The 16,393-nt window shown below is 66.1% G+C and overlaps 1 protein-coding gene across 3 annotated transcripts; it reads left to right on the top strand.

Annotated features, from left to right (window-relative positions):
- The first annotated feature begins 12 nt into the window (after positions 1 to 12).
- Positions 13 to 8,363, top strand: ARFIP2 (ADP ribosylation factor interacting protein 2). Of its 3 annotated transcripts, XM_040584103.1 has the most exons (9): positions 13 to 140; positions 1,619 to 1,726; positions 1,903 to 2,011; positions 4,061 to 4,171; positions 5,196 to 5,311; positions 5,564 to 5,785; positions 6,109 to 6,266; positions 6,377 to 6,551; positions 6,878 to 8,363. In XM_040584103.1, exons 2-9 carry the CDS (start codon positions 1,628 to 1,630, stop codon positions 7,031 to 7,033), a joined length of 1,146 nt encoding a protein of 381 aa, XP_040440037.1. In that variant the 5' UTR covers positions 13 to 140; positions 1,619 to 1,627; the 3' UTR covers positions 7,034 to 8,363. The 3 variants fall into 3 exon arrangements, with proteins under 3 accessions (XP_040440037.1, XP_040440035.1, XP_040440034.1); XM_040584101.1 differs by lacking the exon at positions 4,061 to 4,171 and having other exon boundaries at positions 38 to 140; XM_040584100.1 differs by lacking the exons at positions 13 to 140; positions 1,619 to 1,726 and having other exon boundaries at positions 1,925 to 2,011; positions 2,904 to 4,171.
- Positions 8,364 to 16,393: the final 8,030 nt, after the last annotated feature.

The following is a 16,393-nucleotide window of genomic DNA, read 5'->3' as shown; positions in this document are numbered from 1 at the left end:
CCGGTGACGCCACTTCCGGCCCGTCTCCCGGCGGCCCTCGCTCGTGGCGTGACGCGGCTTCCGGCGTGCCCGGGACCGAGACGGAGCGGGGCTGTCGAGCTCCGGGCGGGGGGGGCCCGGCCGCGGCCGGGGCGGCGCAGGTGGGCGGGGGACGGGCCGGGGCTGGCGGTGGAACCGGGGGCCCGGAGGGGCCGCCGGGAGCTCGGGCAGGGTGAGCCCAGCCTACGGGACAGCGACGGCCGGGGCCGGGCGCTCCGCGGCGGGGCTCGCAGCACGGGGCCGCGGCGGGGCCCCGTCCGGGACGGCCGGTTCCCGGGGCGGTCGTGCCGAGGGCAGAGCTGCGGGAGGGCTGGGGACGTGTCTGACCTCGCGTCCCGCCCAGGACGGGGTCTGGGGGGGGTCCCGGCCCCCTCGCCCGCGGAGCCCCCCGCCGGGCCCTGCGGCCCCTCCCCGGCTGCACTGGGCTGCAGCCGCCCCAGTTCGAGAGGGTGCCAGCTCAAGGCCGTCCCTCGGCGCCGGGGAGCGGGGAGGTTTGGCTGAGAGAGACTGGGAAGCGGGGCCGCCGTCGCAGCCGCTGCCTCTGGCTGCCTGCCTGGGCCTGTCCCGCCGCGCTGGGTGCTGCGTCTGGCCGGCTTTGTGCGGGACCGGCTCTACAGACCTCCTGCCAAAAGCGGCCACTGGGCTGGCCGTTGCCCCGGGGCAGCCGGCTCTGCCGACCGGCAGCTGTGTGGCCTCACAGCCAGGGGCGCCGGGCGCCTCAGGGCGCTGGGACCCAGAGTCCCGGCCCTGCCAGCTGTAGCTCTTCCCACACTGTCATCTCCCCGGCTGGGCCATCGTGGTTCCCCTTCAGCCAGGGCCCTCTCCCGGGGGTCCAGCCGTTGGGGCAGTGTCCCCATCTAGGTAGGCAGGTAACGGAGCGTGGGGCTGTTGGATCCGGCCGGTGCTCAGGTGCCTGGCATCCTGCCCTGGAATGTGCTCTGACCGGTCTGGGTGCAGTGGGGCCCATGCCACTCCCCCCTCTGGTGTTTGGCCTGGCTGCGGACGTGGCTCTTGGCTCTGTTCTCCTGGGCTCAGGGCCAGGAGCTGCTGTGCTGCAAAGCCTCGGTTTTCCTGGGGCAGGGTCTGCCACCCAGTCCGGACAGACGGACTGCTGCTGTACCCAGAGATTCGTGAGGGGTGGGGGAGTGCCATCTTGTTCAAAGGCATGCAAGCAGTGGGTCAAAGGGATGGGAAGAACAGCGCAGGATGGCTGGCAGCTGCTATACTCCAGGCTTGTGAGGAGTGGGGCTGGGGCTGGCTCCTCTGGGACATGCAGCTCTGCTGGGAGCTTTCTGGGAGCCAGGGTGGCACATCCCAAGGGACCGCTGTGCAGTGTCGCAGTGGGCAGTGACTGCAGGAGGCCCCTAGGCAGATGGCAGAGGCTGCTCAGTGCACAAAGCTGCCAGTGCAGCATCAGCTGCCTGCTGTCCTCTGCCTGCTAGCTGGCCATTGCAAGCTCAGCCCAGGCCTTGGTCCTGTGGAGTCCTCGCTTGGAAAGCCCAGGGACCCTGGCCTCAGGGGGGTGGTCTCTATGTTTCCGTGGTCCCCAGGCTCCAGTGCACTGTTTGTGTCCTTGCAGGCCCTGAGGATGTCGGATGGGATCATGAGCAAGGCTGCCACCATGGAGATTCCCATCAGCAGCAATGGGGACACGGGCAGCCTGCCGGAGGATGACAGCTTGGAGCAGGTTTGTGGCTGGGGCCAGGTGGGGACGTGCTGGACCCGCGGATGTTGCTTTCTGGGCTGCATGGGGCTGTGCCACGCTGCTGCGCCCCAGGCTGTATGCATCAGGGCTGTGCTATTCTCTCTGCCACATGCTCTGGCTCTGCGCCTCAGCTGCCTGCGCTGCTCCCTCTGTTCCAGGACCTGCAGCAAGTGATGGTGTCGGGGCCCAACCTCAACGAAACCAGCATCGTATCTGGCGGCTACGGGGGCACAGCAGAAGGCATCATCCCCACCAGCACCATCAAAGGTAGGCTGGACCACAGTGCTGGCTTGCGTGGATGAGGCTGGGGCAGTGGAGGAAAGCTGGGGCTGCCTGGCAAGGGCAGTGCTGCTCCTTGTGCAATGGCAGAGGTGGGAGGGAGAGGCTTCATCACGGGAAGGATGGCACAGCTCATTTCCTCACTGGGCCGTGGAAGCCTACAGGGAAGGGAAGGAGTTATGCTTCTCAAGCTGCAGGGCCCAGGAGCCTGCCCCCTCTGCCAGGCCATGGTCTGCAGTGGTGCCGGGCAGGTCTCGTGTGGGTCTTGTGTGGGTGCATGGGCAGTAGCTCTGTCTCCAAGCTGGACCGTCGCCTGGGCCCTGGAGTGTGTCCCTTCTCTGGTCCTGATATGCAGTTCTGCCTCAGCCTGGCCGCTTGGCACGATGCCTCCTTCCTTCCTGGGAAGGCAGCTCCTGCCAGCACAAGGCAGCTCCTTCCCTTTCTTTCCTGCTGGGCTTGGGCTCTGCTGACAGGCTGGCACACATGTGCCCCTGGCAGAGCCTGGCAGCCTTGGAGCGAGGGGCTGCCACTTTGCTAATTGTGCTCCTCTCGTGCTCTCCATGCACAGGAACTAACAGGGAGGTACCACAGGAGGGCTGAGCCACAGGCACTTCCCTGTCTTGCAGGCATGGGGTCTCCCACTGGGGAGGGTCCTTTGCATAATGCTCCCGGGGCCAAGGGCTGTGGCTTGTGGCACCTGGGTTTTGTGCCATGCTGAGGTGGGGTGGGTCTCGAGTCCTTTCTCCAGTGAACAGGAAGCTCTTGGGGTGCTGGTGCCAGCAGTTGTGCGACGAGGACGGGAATAGCTTGCTCGTGGCAGGATGAGACAGGGTGGCTCTGAGCCCCCTGTCTCCACTTACTTTCTCTTCTTGTTGCTCAGGCCAGTCCTGGAGTTGCAGATGCTCTTGACAGCAAGGCATGCTGTGAGCATCCTGCCTGCCAGGTGGTGGCATGGACAGGCATTCCACAGCCCCGGGGCCCTGCTGGTGCCTGCACCCCCCTGGGATCACTGTCCAGGTCCAGTGGGTCTGTGATGATCATCAGTGGTGATGGGCTGGGTCAAGCCAGCACTGCTGGGGCAGCTCTGGCACAGCCATATCCCTCCTGGTCCTATTTCACACAAGTTTTTGTCCCCTGACTCTTGCTCCAAGCAGCTGTTCCACAGCAGGCTGTTGCTCAACCCTGGGCACTCTGTGCCATGCTGGGCCTAAGCGAGTGGATTTGCACAGGTAGTGGGAATGTATGCATTTGCTCCCGGCCTGCTGTGCCAGAGCAGCATGGGTGGGTGGCAGGAGGGGGCATGCAGGAGTGAAATAATGGACTCAATGACATATCAATATGATCTTAGTTGAAGATGCTTTACTTAAGTTTCTGCAAGCTTATATACAATTTTCATATTCGTACACACATCACACCTTAATTCTGTTGGTTACATACCCTGTTCAGACACTGCTATACTAATTGGTTAAAATTAATTAATTGGTTAAAGGCACACAAGCAGTTAGTCCCATCTTTAAAATTGTTGACATTCCTGCAGTTATCAGCTCCCAGCTCAGCTCCTGTTTTTCTGCCTGCTTAACTGCCAAAGATCCCATTTTCTTTGTTCTCAGTGTCTTTCTCACAACCTTGCGGCCTTGCTGAGCAGGCAAAGCTTTTAATCGTATCAAGCTGCTAAGGCAAGAGTGAGTTTTGATAGGCCACATGTCCCTTTTCTTCCAAATACGTTGGCACAGGGGCATGTGTAGTGGTTTCTGTCCCCATGTCTCTGTCATGCCAGGCCTGTCCAGCTCTCAGCTCACAGGACACAATGGTGTCAGCTGATGGGATGGAAGGAGTGGGGAGGGAACGATTGGTATGGGAGGTTGCCGTCTGGCAGCCAGCTGTGCCTTCTGATTTCACTTCACACTCATCTGCTCCCATTGCTCTCCCCTGCTGCCATCCTACCCGCACACTCATCCTCTGTCCTGCCCATTCCTGTCCCCATGCCTGTCACACCACCCCATCTCCTCTCACCCCTCTCTGCTCGACACCTGCCAGCCCCTCCATTTCCAGGCTGTCTTGTCCAACCTCACTCACCCCGAGGACCATCCGTCTCCCCCAGTGCATCTGCCGCCAGCAGGATGGCCAACCAGGGTGGTGCTTCAGCAGGTACTGTGGCCATCTGGCCCCTGGCTGGTGCTCCACAGCCCCCCAGCCTGAGCTTGGGCTCCTCACCCTGGGTTTAGGGCACCTGGTTAGTGCTAGGGTCCCTCGGGGCACCTTCACAGAGACGGCTGCAGCCCCATGTTGCTGCCAGCGTGCAGGCAGGCGAGCCCGCCGCTGCAGGAGGAAGAGCTTCCCAGTGCTCACCTCCCATGGCAGCTGTAGCGGGGTGTTTGTCCCAGTGCTCTGGGGTAGAGGGTGGCGCTGCCAGGGCCCTCGGTGGCTCAAAGGTGAGACCCAGGTGGTGCCTGATTGTGGGAGGTGGTTCCTGCAGTGAGGAGCCCATGTGTGTGCCTCCCCAAGGTGCTGCCGGTCGCCATCTCTGCCCTGGGCTGCTCAGTGAGGAGGGGAGTTGGGCAGGATGCTGCTCAGGGCTGCAAGGAACAAGTTGGGAGGCACCGGGGCCCGTCTGTGAGAGCAGACGTGGCTGGGCTGGTGGCAAGTCAGCCCCAGGGCTGGTTGCTGCAGGCAGGCTGAGGTTGCTGCCTTCCTTGCCGGGTTGGCTGCCAGCACTACTGGGACCCTGCCTAGAACACTCTGGAAGGGCTTGTATTAGCCGGTTCCCTGAAAGCACGCACGAGGCATCAGGTCATGATGCCAGCAAGACGGTTAACTGGTGTGCAGCAGTGCAAGGCTGGCTGGAGCCTGTTAACGCCAGCAAGGGAGAGCTGCTCCAGCCCAGGGCCTGAGCAGGGCAAGGTGCCTGGCACTGTGCTGCAGCAGGTGCAGCAGCAGCTTCCTGGACAGGAGTGGGTGCTGCTTGGACCATGAGTCTGTTGTACGTGGGCTTTGTCAAGCCCCACTGCAGCCCTGTGAAGCCCTGTGCTTCTCGCACTGCCCTTAGTGCTCCAGGCAGAACCACGGTGCCCTGGGAGGACACCATTGCTTTTGGGTGAGCAGCCTGGCTTGTGCCCTCGCACACACTGCTGCCTTGCTGAACCGATGCCACACAGGGCTCTGTCTGTTCCAGGCTCTGGGCTGCATCAGCCCCACCCCAGCCCAGCCACTGGAGGAGAGGAAGTCGTCCGTGGCATCGCCGTGGAGAAGTTTGATATCGTCAAGAAATGGGGTATCAACACATACAAGGTGAGCTGCTTCTTGAGACCATCAGGATAGCCCAGCTGGCTGCCAGGGGCAATGCAGGAAGCTCAGAGTTGGGCCAGTCCCTGCACTAGGGGTGAAGGAGTAGCAGGAGGTGGAGGATGCCCCCAGGGGTCTCCCCACAGAATTTGCAGAGACAGCTCTGCAGCTTTCTGCTGCCCATAGCAGCAAGGCATGCTTTGTCCCTGTCAACCAGGCACCCGGGAGCTCCTGATGCCTCTTTCCCTTGCCCTGTAGTGCACCAAGCAGCTGATCTCAGAGCGGTTTGGCCGGGGCTCCCGCACCGTGGACCTGGAGCTGGAGACGCAGATTGAGCTGCTCCGGGAGACAAAGCGCAAGTACGAGTGTGTGCTGCAGCTCGCACGGGCTCTCACCAACCACTTTTACAGCCTGGTACAGACACAGCACGCCCTGGGGGATGCCTTTGCGGACCTCAGCCAGAAGTCTCCTGAGCTGCAGGTATGCCCACTGGGGAGATGGCGCATGCCTCACCTCTGCCTGTGCTGCAGCCCCTCGTGCCTGGGAAGGAGAGCTAGACACCCAAATCAACCTTGGGTCTGCAGCACAGCTGGGGGCGGCTCTCTGCTCCACAGCACCTCAGGTGCGTGAGGAGGAGGAGGTTGGGGATAACTATCCTCGGCGAAGGCTGTGGGGCCGGGGAGAGCGTGAAAGGCCGTGTCGCAGCACCTCCTAGCAACACCTGGGGCCAGGCTGATTCTGGGTGTGTGGGAGGAGAGAGGGGGCCTTGCTGGTATGGACCCTGACTCATCCTCCTCTCCCAGGAGGAGTTTGGTTACAATGCAGAAACGCAGAAACTGCTCTGCAAGAATGGAGAAACACTACTGGGTGCTGTCAACTTCTTTGTCTCCAGCATCAATACGCTGGTGAACAAGACCATGGAGGACACGCTCATGACAGTCAAGCAGTATGAGACAGCCAGGTAGAATGGCGGTGTGGGCTGGGGCTGGGTTCGTGACAGGTGCACGGCATTCCCGGGGCGGGGGATTGCAGGGCTGCAGCGGAGCTCTGACACCGGCTGTCCCTACGCAGGCTGGAGTACGATGCGTACCGCACGGACCTAGAGGAGCTGAGCATGGGCCCTCGGGATGCCAGCACCCTGTGCCGGCTGGACGCGGCCCAGAGCCAGTTCCAGAGTCACAAGGACAAGTACGAAAAGCTGCGTGCTGATGTGGCCATCAAGCTCAAGTTCTTGGAGGAGAACAAGGTGGGGCTGGGAAGGGGCCGCGGGGCGCAGAGTGGGGGTCTGCCATGCATCGGTTGTGTCCCTTGGCTGTGCTGCCTTGCAGCCGCCTGCCCAAGACCTGTCTTTGGGTGGGCAGCACCAGCGGGGAAGGGCAGGGGAGCACCCGTCTCTGCCCACCTCTCATTGTGGCTTCTGCCGCACGGCCTTCTCCCAGCTTTCAGCTTTTGGGGGCTGTCAGCAGCAGCACTGACCTCCCGCTCCTGCACTAGGTGGGGGCCGTGTCCCTGCTGCCTGCCCCTTCTCCTGGTGCGGGCTCACGGCGGGCTGACCCCTCCTGCTCTTCCCAGATCAAGGTGATGCACAAGCAGCTACTGCTCTTCCACAATGCCATCTCTGCCTACTTTGCTGGGAACCAGCAGCAGTTGGAGCAGACCCTCAAGCAGTTCAACATCAAGCTGAAGACCCCTGGTGCTGAGAAGCCCTCCTGGCTGGAGGAGCAGTGAGCCGCCCCCACCGCCCCCCTGTGTGCTCTGGCCACGGGCACCATGGACCTGAATTGTGACCTCTGGCCGCTGGCGTGGGGCTGGGCCACGTGCTCGGGGGTGAGCGGGGGATGCAGCCTGGGCCCTGCTGCAGCCAGGGGCTGCCTGCTGAGCGCGGGAGGGGGTCTGGTTTGGCAGGGAGCAGGAGGCTGCAAGCAGGGCCCGGGTCCTGCCTGGGGAGAGGAGCCTGGGGGGGCTGGGGCGCTCCCCATCCCACGTCTCCCCTTCAGGGCAGAGTCCAGCCCTGCCTGGCTCGTTTGCACTCTCTCCGCACAGACCCCTGGCACTGCACGATGGCTGGGAGCCCCCCCCGCCTCCCGGCACCCCTGCAGGCCATCAGACACCACCTGCGCTGGGCCCGCATGCCCCAGACCCCACTGCACACCCTGGGGTGGGACAGGACGCCCCACAGTTCTCCCTCTGCCAGCCCCCAGGGGCAGAACAGGAGTGCAGCCCCCTGCCCCGGGCCTCCTCCTTGCCCACCAGGAATAGCCCTGCCCTGCCGCCTTCATTTCCAGATGAAGACGAAGCTATGGAGGGGCTGCGGGTTCCCACCCGCTGCAGCTGGCAGCCTGGGGGCTGGGTCCTGCCTTCTCTCCCAGCTTTGGGGCTGCTGCAGCTCCCTTCTGGCTGATCCCTGGTGTTTCCCAGGCAGCTGCTCTTGCACTCCCCCCGCCAAGCTGACCCGGGGGCCACCCCCCCAGCCTCACACTACACTCCCTCATGCGCAGGGTGGGCTGTGCCGGCTGTCTTTGGGCCTACAGCATGGCTGTCCTCCCCTCCGCATCCCCCAGCCTGGGCTGTGCTTACCCGGTCTTTGATGGGGGGCCCTGGGCACTGCTGCTAGCCAGGGGTGGGTGGGCAGGTGCTGGCCAGGCACGGGTCCTCTCACCGCCCTGACACTTGGAGGCCAGATGGCTGCCAAAGTGGGGACTCAAACCAAGGACCAAACGCCGGCCGCGTCCCAGGAAGATGCATGTGCATGCCTGCGTGCATGTGCAGAGGGCACGTGTGCCGAGGGCATGTGTGCCACGCGCAGCAGCGCCAGGGCCTTGGCCGGCGTCCCAATGAGAGAGCTCTGTCCTGCTCCAGCTGAGTGTTGCTTCCAGCCCTGGCCACATGCAGCACTTGGGCACTTTCTCCTGAGACAAAACAGTTATGTTTTTCTTGCTAATTTAATCCCTGATAATTTAATATTAGTCTGGATCTGACAACCCCTCCCCCCGCCTTTCCCGGTGAAGGTCTTCCCTCCCTACTTGTGTAAGACTCCAGAATAAAACGGTACGGATCACTCTGTGTGTGGAGCTACAGGGCTGGTGGCTGGCTGTGGGCCTGGGGGGCGGCGAGGTGAGGCTGGCCCTTCCCATGGCTGTGGGCTGGGGTCCTCCTGCAGCTGCCCTCTGCGGGTGGGGGTCTGGGGGGGCAGCAGGGGCTGTGCCCCTCCATCCTCCTCCCCACTGCCAGCACTGGAGCGAGGGGGCGTTGGTCCTCGGCCCCCTGCCCACTCTGTGCCCAGGGCCAGAGGCACTGCTTGATCCTGCTTGCGCGCAGCCTCGCCCAGATTGGCAGTCCCGGGGACATGGCTCTGGGGAGCTCGGGGCTCTTCCGGCCCCATCCTGCCCTGTGGTAGGAACGGGGCTGCCGGGGGCCGACCACAGGCAAGTCCCTAAAACAGCCGGGGGCTGGGGGTCGGGCTGGGCCAGGAGCTGGCGCTGGGAGGGCCCGCGGCCGCCGTGCGGCACCTGGGGGGGCCGGGCGAGTGAGCCGGAGGGAGTGCCGGGGAGTGCTGCGTCTGGCTCGGAGGGGCGGGAGAGGGCTCCATCCTCCTCCTCGCTCCCTGGCCGTGAGGAAGAACTTTACAGAGCGTGGCGGAGCGCTAGGACAGATGGGCGGTGGGGTCTCTCTCTGGAGACGTTCAAACCCGCCTGGAGGCGGCCCTGGGCAGCCTGCGCTGGGGGAGCTGCTGCAGCCGCGGTCGGGCTGGGCAGGCCCCTCCAGCCCCGGCCGGGCTGTGACCCCGAGACGTGCTGCTGTTCGCCGAGTCCTGGGGCGACCGGCCTGGCCCTGATGCCCGCAGCCGTTCCCCCCGAAGCACCGGCAGGCACCGGGACCCGGCTGCCGGGACAGCGCCGCTCCCGCCTGGCAGCCAAATGCGTGGCCTCAGGGGAGGGGGCTCGGCGGGGCTCGTTTCCCGGGGATGGACGGGGGGTCTGCTGCTCCCGGGGGAGGCCGGCGCTGCCTGTCACCGCAGTCCCGCCGGCCGCACCGGGGGCTCGGAGGGTCCCACGGGGTGGACGCCTGCAGCGGGGCCGGGGTGCCCGGGGTCCAGCCGAGTGCTGCACCCCCCCAGGAAGGCAGCGGGCTGGGCATCCGCGGCCCCGGCGCCGCCCTCGGCCGCCAGCCCGGGGTGGGACGGGACCGGGGCGGGGCGGGGCGGGGTGGGCCGAGCCGAGCCGCAAGAGCCACGGGGCGGCCATTGGCCCCGGTCCCATCCCGGCCATTCCGGTCCCGCCCCGGCCATCCCGCCCCATCCCGCCCCGCCATCCCATCCCAACCCGGTCCTGTCCTGGTCATCCCGGTCCCGTCCTGCCCCATCCCCCCCGCGGTCCCATCCCGGCCCGCCCCGGCCATGGGCTCCTCGCGCCGCACCGCACCGCCGCTGCCCCCGGGGCCGCCCCCCCGGCGCTGCCCTCCCTGCCGGCGGCCGGGGCGGGCGAGCGGCTGCGGACGCTGCACGGGACCGCCGCTCGGTCTGGACCCAGCAGATCCCCCTGCCGCCGATCGACCTGCCGCGCCTCCGGCTGCTCTTCCGAGAGCCCCGCGGGGCCGACCGGGGACTCCCCGCCGCCCTGACCGCCCCGTGCCCACCCTCCCCCAGGCCGCGCTGCTGGAGCCCAAGCGGAGCCTTCCCGTCGGCATCTTCCTCCAGCAGATCAAGCGGTGAGAGCTGCTGCCTCCCCCGGGACGCCCCCTGGAGACCCCGCCGACCCCCGCCAGAACACTGCCCCAACCGCCCGGGAGACACCCCAGCTCTGGCAACCAGTACCCCCGCCCCAGGGCCCGTACAGGGGTGGTGGGGAGACACCCATGTGACACATCCCCCCTCCCGGGTCCAGCCCGTGGTGGGGGCAGAACGAGAGCTGTCCTCACGGGGGGGCGGGGGTCCCGTCGCAGGGGTGGGAATAGGGGCTCTTGCTGTTCTGGGCACCAGGCATGGACGCGGACGGGTGCGTGCTCCCACCGTGCCCACTGCAGGTGGTCAGGGTGTCCCTGCCCCACTGTGAGGGATTGAAGGGGTCTGTTGGCCGCCGGCGGTTGTTACCCCACTGCGGGGGGTGCAGAGCACTGCCCATGTTTATGGGCCGGGGGGATCACCAGTGTCTGATGTGCCCCCCCAGGCCCATCCACCAGATTGTGCAGGACATCCAGGAGGGTGTCGGGGTCCCTGAGGGGCAGAGAAGCTGCTGGAGCTGTCCAGAATGCTGCTCAGTTCTGCAGAGGTGAGGGCTGGGATCAGAGGGGGGTCCCTGGTGCCCCCCCCGACCCCCCACCTCTGCCCACAGGTGTCCCAGCTGCACTTCTTCCCTGGCAGCCCCCACCAGCTTGCTGACCCTGAGCTCTTCATGCTGCTGCTGACAGAGGTGCCCAGGTGGGAGCCAGGGGGAGGCAGGTCCCCTGCACCAGAGGGGTCCCGTGCACTGGGGGTTCTCACGACCCCACCCGCTCACCCTGCACTTGCCCCCAGCTACACTCGGCGCCTGGAGCTGCTGGTGCTGAAGGAGGACTTCTTCCCCCAGATCAGCACCCTGCACAGCTCCATCCAGACCCTGGCGGACGCTGCTGTAATATCATGGGGGTGCACTGGGAACCGGGGGGGGTGGCACTATCCCTGCCCCTGCTCATCTCCCCAGCCACTCCCCAGAGCTGCTGGAGTGTGAAGAGCTGCACACCATCCTCCACCTCATCCTGAGTGTTGGCAACCACCCGAACTCGGTGAGCCCATGGCACAGGGGCCCTGCTGCCTGCCCCTACTCCCCCCCGGCACAGCAGGGCCACAGCAACTCCCCTGCTCTGCTCCCAGGGCAGCTATGCTGGCGGTGCCACCAGGTTCTGCCTTGCCTCACTACTGAAGCTGCCCGACATCAAGGCCAGCGAGCCAGGCATGGACCTGCTGCACTTCGTGGCTATGATGAGCGTGGTGGGGCTGAATTTTCTGGGAGGGCAGCCATTTATGGCAGAGCTTCTGGTCCGTGCTTGGAGCGGTCTTTTCCCTGGTGGTGGTCCTAAATGGAAGGTGATCCCTGTGCACCGCCGCAGCTCCCCTCCACAGTCTCATCCCAGTCCCCTGCCCACTGTCCCTGTGGCAGCACCCACAGTCTTGTGGTCCTTGTTGGGGTGCCAGGCTCCCTCCCGGGCTGCAGCCACCAGCCTCTGCAGGGACTGGGCTCTGCAGCAGCTCCTCTGCCCACCGGCTACCAGCATGCCATCACTGGCCCATCCTCAGCTGCCTCCCCATGCTTGGGAGCCACAAGGTGCCACCGGAGGGGGGTTCATCAGAGCAACCCCATGGCTGCAGGCACTGTGTGTCCCTGGGGAGACACTGCTCCCTCCTCTGCCCTGTGCAAGGTCACTGCCCTGACAGCGATGTGCCCGGCTCGCATGCAGGGGTGGCTGTTTTCCCTGTCAGGCAAGCTCCCGTGTGGTTTTTCCCATGCTTGCCCCTGCTGCCACCTCCTCACCTTCCTGCTCTTTGTTTGGGCTTGTTCCTCCTTGGCTGGGTACCACCCTGTTGCCACTGCCATAGCGCCCCCTGAAGTCCCCCGTGCCTTCAGGGATGTTTTGGCCCTTCCTGGCCGTTCGGTTATGGGTGCTGGTTCAGGTCGGTCCCGCAGTGACCTGGCAGCACATCTAGCTGGGGATGCATGCCCCAAGCTGGCCCCCAGCCCCGCTGCACAAATGGGGAGTCACCTCCACCCATTCCACCAAGATCCAGCTCTGCCAGGGCCCTGTGGGATGCCCCTCGGCCATGTGGGGGCTGATCGCTGCCCCTCTCCCCGCAGGAGGCAGCCAGGGTGGACAAGAGCCTGCTGGACTTCCCCAGTAAGCTACAGCATGTAGGCCCAACCTCACGGTAAGGGCATCCCAGCACTGAGCTGGGACCCTGCCCTGGGGGCTGGCACCCACCGAGGGTGGGAGTGGAGGGGTAGGAGGGGTCCTGGCTGCAGTTTGCATGGAGGGGGGGGGGGGGGGGGGGGCGGGGCAGAGCATCGTGGCACAGTGGGGGATGGGTGACCCGGGTATGTTGGCAGGATTGAGGTGGCAGAGGGGGAGGGGGAGCTGCGGCAGCTGGCGGGGCAGCTGGTGGGAGCACAGAGCCTGGGCACGGAGGGGCTGGGGCTGCAGCTGCAGCCCTTCCAGCGCACGGCTGAGGAGAGGAGGAGCTATGCAACACCTGGGATGCACTGGAGCAGATGCACCACGCTGCAAATACCACCCTTGATTTCTGCGAGGATGCGGTGCCCCACGGCTTGCAGGAGCTGTGTGCTATCCTGCACAGCTTCGCAGGCCAGCTCCACACTGCCGCGAAGGTACCAGCCCCTGCAGCCCCATCGTGTGTGGGACCAGCCCCGGCTCTGCCACCCTGCGCCTGGCTGGCCCTGACGCTCCTCTGCCCCACAGGAGAACTGGGTGCAGGAGCAGGCTCAGTGCTGGTGGCAGCAGCTGGAGCGGGACGGGCTGAAGCGCCGCTCCGTAGCCATGTGCTCCAAGTGGGACATGGCCCCCCAGCACGCAGAGCCTGGCAGCCCCTTCCCGCTCACACCACAGCATGGCATCCACTCCCTGCACCCTACTTCCTAGCCCTGCCTGAGCTTGACCCCCCAGGACAACCGGCCTGGTCCCCCAGGCTGCTGGAGCCCCCGCCTGCCCCTGGCTCTGCAGAGTCCCACCTGGTCACCTGGAACCCCCCTGGCCCTCCTCCGGCGGCACACGGAGCCGGCACTGCCACCCCTGCCCATGGTGGGGGGCTGTGACCAGCCCTCCCTGGGCACCCCGGCCAGCAGGCATGGGGGGGCTTTTCAAGCCCAGTCCTGAGCTCAGGCTGCCGGACCCCCCTGCCCCAGTGGCAGCCTCGGCCCCCTTCAGCCTGGCCAGCCTCTTCAGGCAGAGAGGGGCCCAGAGGGGTCTTGAGTGCCCCCCGCCATCCCCAGCCACCCCCACTGAGGGCTCTGCCCTGTGTGGCTTCCTCTGGCGCTTGGCTGGTAGGAGGGGGTGCTGGGCCTCCCCTAGTTGAGGTGCTGCAGGGCTGCCACATTTTGCTTTTGTCCTTCCCCATTTCCCTGCTCCCCTCTGGTTTCTTGTGGTAATAAAGGTTGAGGATCTCCCTGGCTGCCTGCTCAGGACCTGGCTGCTGCGCTGCCCTGCCTGGCTGTCACACAAGGCCACGCCGGTGCCTGGCTGCCTCCATACAGCACAGCACAGCGTGGTGCTGGCCCTGCTGCCCATGGCTGCAGCTCCCTGCCTGCCGCCCCCATGCCACAGCTGTGCCACAGTGCCTGGCACTGCAGCTGCAGCAGCCGTGTCCCCGGCCCTGCACTGGACAGTGTCCCCACTGAGCAAGCCATCCGCCAGCCCCATCACTATGCCCTTTGTTGTGGGGCTGGTGCTGGCCGTGCCAGGCACGGCTGCACATGCCCTCCGTTGCCATGGCTGGTTCCCTCCATCCTGGCAGCGGGTCCTGGGGGGCTGTTGTGGGGGGCCCAATGCAGCCTGGAGCGTGACCGGGGAGGGGAGTGGAGCCGGGGACCCCGGGGGTCTCTGGTGCAACCTCCTGCCCGAGGGAGGGGCAGCTGTGGGGTCAGACCGGGCTGCTCACAGCCTCATCCAGTAACGCCTTGGAAAGCCCCAAGGATGGAGGCTGCACAGCCTCTCTCGGCAACCTGCTGCAGTACCGGACGGTCCTCACAGGGCACAGGCTTCCCACCGTGCCCGCCCAAAGTTCTCATTTCAGACGGTGCCTGTGGTGTCTTGTTCTCCTGCTGTGCACCCCTGTGAAGAGCCTGGCTCCGTGTCCTTGGTAAGCTCACTGTCGGCGCTGGCAGCTCACTGCGAGGTCTGCAGCCTTCTCCCCTGAAGGCTGAGCGAGCCCCGGTTCCTCGGCAGCTCCTCACAGGGCAGGTGCTCCAACTCAGCGGCCGGCCCCGAACTCGCTGCAGTTTGTCAAGGTCTTTCCAGAGCTGGACGTGGTGTCTGGATGCGGTTTAGCAAGGGCTGAGGAGAGGGGAGGAGAATCCCCGGCCCCGTTGGCACCGGCCGGGGTTCTGCCGGGCTCTCCTGGCTGCCGGGGTGCCCTGTGGCTCGTGCCCGGCTCACTGCCCACCCAGACCCCCAGGACATTTTCCCTGGAGCTGCTTCCCCGACCCGTGCTGTCGCAGCGGTGCTCTGCTTCCCGGCCCTGGCGTTTGTCCTCGCTGCATTTCACGCAGTTCCCTGCGGCTGCCCTTGGGGTGCAGTCCTGCCCTCGAGCGTGTCAGCTGCTCATCCCCCCACACCCCCGGCTGGTGTTGCTTGTGACCATGAGGAGCGCGTGACCATGAGGAGCGTGCACTCTGGTCCTGCACGGGCCGTTGCTGAGGCTGCTGAGCAGGAGAGGTGCCTGGGCTGGCCCCTGCGGTGCTGGTGCTCCGCTTGTCACCAGCCTCCAGGCAGAGCACAGCTCCCGAGCCACAGCCCTCTGAGCCCGACTCTCCAGCCTGGCTGTGACCCACCCCCTATCCAGCCCCCCAAACCGTAACACCCTGCCTCGGGTAAGACGATTGTGGGAGAAGGTGCCAAGAGTCATGGCTGCTGTCACCTGCGGCCACTGTTGCTGTACCACAGAGGGCAGACAAGGCGGTTGGGGGTGGCTTCACCTGGGTCACCTCCCAAGGCCCCATGTGGCTGTGGCGGTGGTGCCATGCTAGATGGCAATAGTGTGAGGTGGGAATGTCACCCAGCCGGTTGCTCTGTGTGGTTGGGGCCAGGCCGTCCCGCAGGGCCGCCGCACCCAGGGGCAGTGCCAGCTCAGGGACCTGAGCACCCCACCTGCACCGGCGGCCCTGCGCTGCGGCTGCTTGCACGCTTGCACGTGGGTGTGTGCACACCCCAGGGCCTGCTGCATACCTGGAGCCCACCTGCCTGCCAGTGGCGCTCCGGCACACGGCACACAGCAGCAGCACGGTGCCCAGCCAGCCCCGGCGACGCCGCGGAAATCCCACCAGACCCTCCATCCAGGATGGCTCCCGGGGGCAGGTGAGGTGGTGTGTGCCAGGGCATGTGGCGTGTAGGTGGGGGACAGTGGCACCGCAGATTCACCCCGAGGGTCGCCGGGTCACCGCCCTTGTGCCAAAGGAGCGGCAGAGAGCAGGAGGGCACACACAGGCAGGGCACGGGTGTGCATGGGTGTGCAAATGGGCACGGGAGCGTCCCGAACACGGGTGAGAGTGCATACCTGCACACGTGGAGCGTGTGCACACAGGCGCAGTGTGCGCAGCCCTGGGAGGGCAGGAGTGCACACACACTGCACAGTGTGTGCACACACACCCACCCCCCACCCCACGCACAGGTGGGTGGGCGTGCACACGGGCACTGCCTGCACACTTACACCATTGCACGGCAGGGCGGGGTGGGGGTGGGGGGGGGCATGCACGTGCCCCGGCTGCAACCCCCATTCAAGCTACTCGTGGGCTCTACCCCACCCGTGTCCGTGTCCTCGGGACAGCCCCGGCCCCCACACTTAGGGGTCTGCCAGCCACGAGCCCCCACACTTTGAGGGCTCGGTGGGGGGACACGACGGGTGGGATGCGGTTGCCGTGGTGACAGCCGGGTACCCCGGGGATGCAGGGGGGCGCGCCCGGAGCCCCCCCTACTGCAGAGCCACAGCCCGGACCCGACCATTCGCGGTGAGGGGGGGTGCTGCTCTCTTTCCCCGGTTTCCCACGGGAACCCCCGCGCGGGTCGCCCACTTGGGAACGGCGCCGCGGTGCGCGGCGCCGCGGCGCCGTTCCCGAGTGGGCGACCCGCGCGGGGGGTCGCATGCGGTCCTGGGGGTGGTGTAACAAGCGTGTGCACCCCCGCCGGCGGCATGGTACGGTCCGCTCTGGCAGCTGCCTCCCCTGCCCAACCCTGGCGCAGTCCCCGCCGCGCCGCGCCGAGCCGTGCCGGGCCGAGGATGCGCGCTGCCGGCCCTCGGCGGGGGCTGGGGCGAGGAGGGGGCTGCGGGGGGGGTGAGTGGGGCCTGGAGGGGGGACACACACGGGTGGGGGCGCCTGGGGACAAGGACAC

The sequence above is a fragment of the Falco naumanni genome, chromosome 2, assembly GCF_017639655.2.
Source record: "Falco naumanni isolate bFalNau1 chromosome 2, bFalNau1.pat, whole genome shotgun sequence".
Classification (NCBI taxonomy): Eukaryota; Metazoa; Chordata; class Aves; order Falconiformes; family Falconidae; genus Falco; species Falco naumanni.
This window is presented reverse-complemented; position numbering and strand designations above follow the sequence as displayed.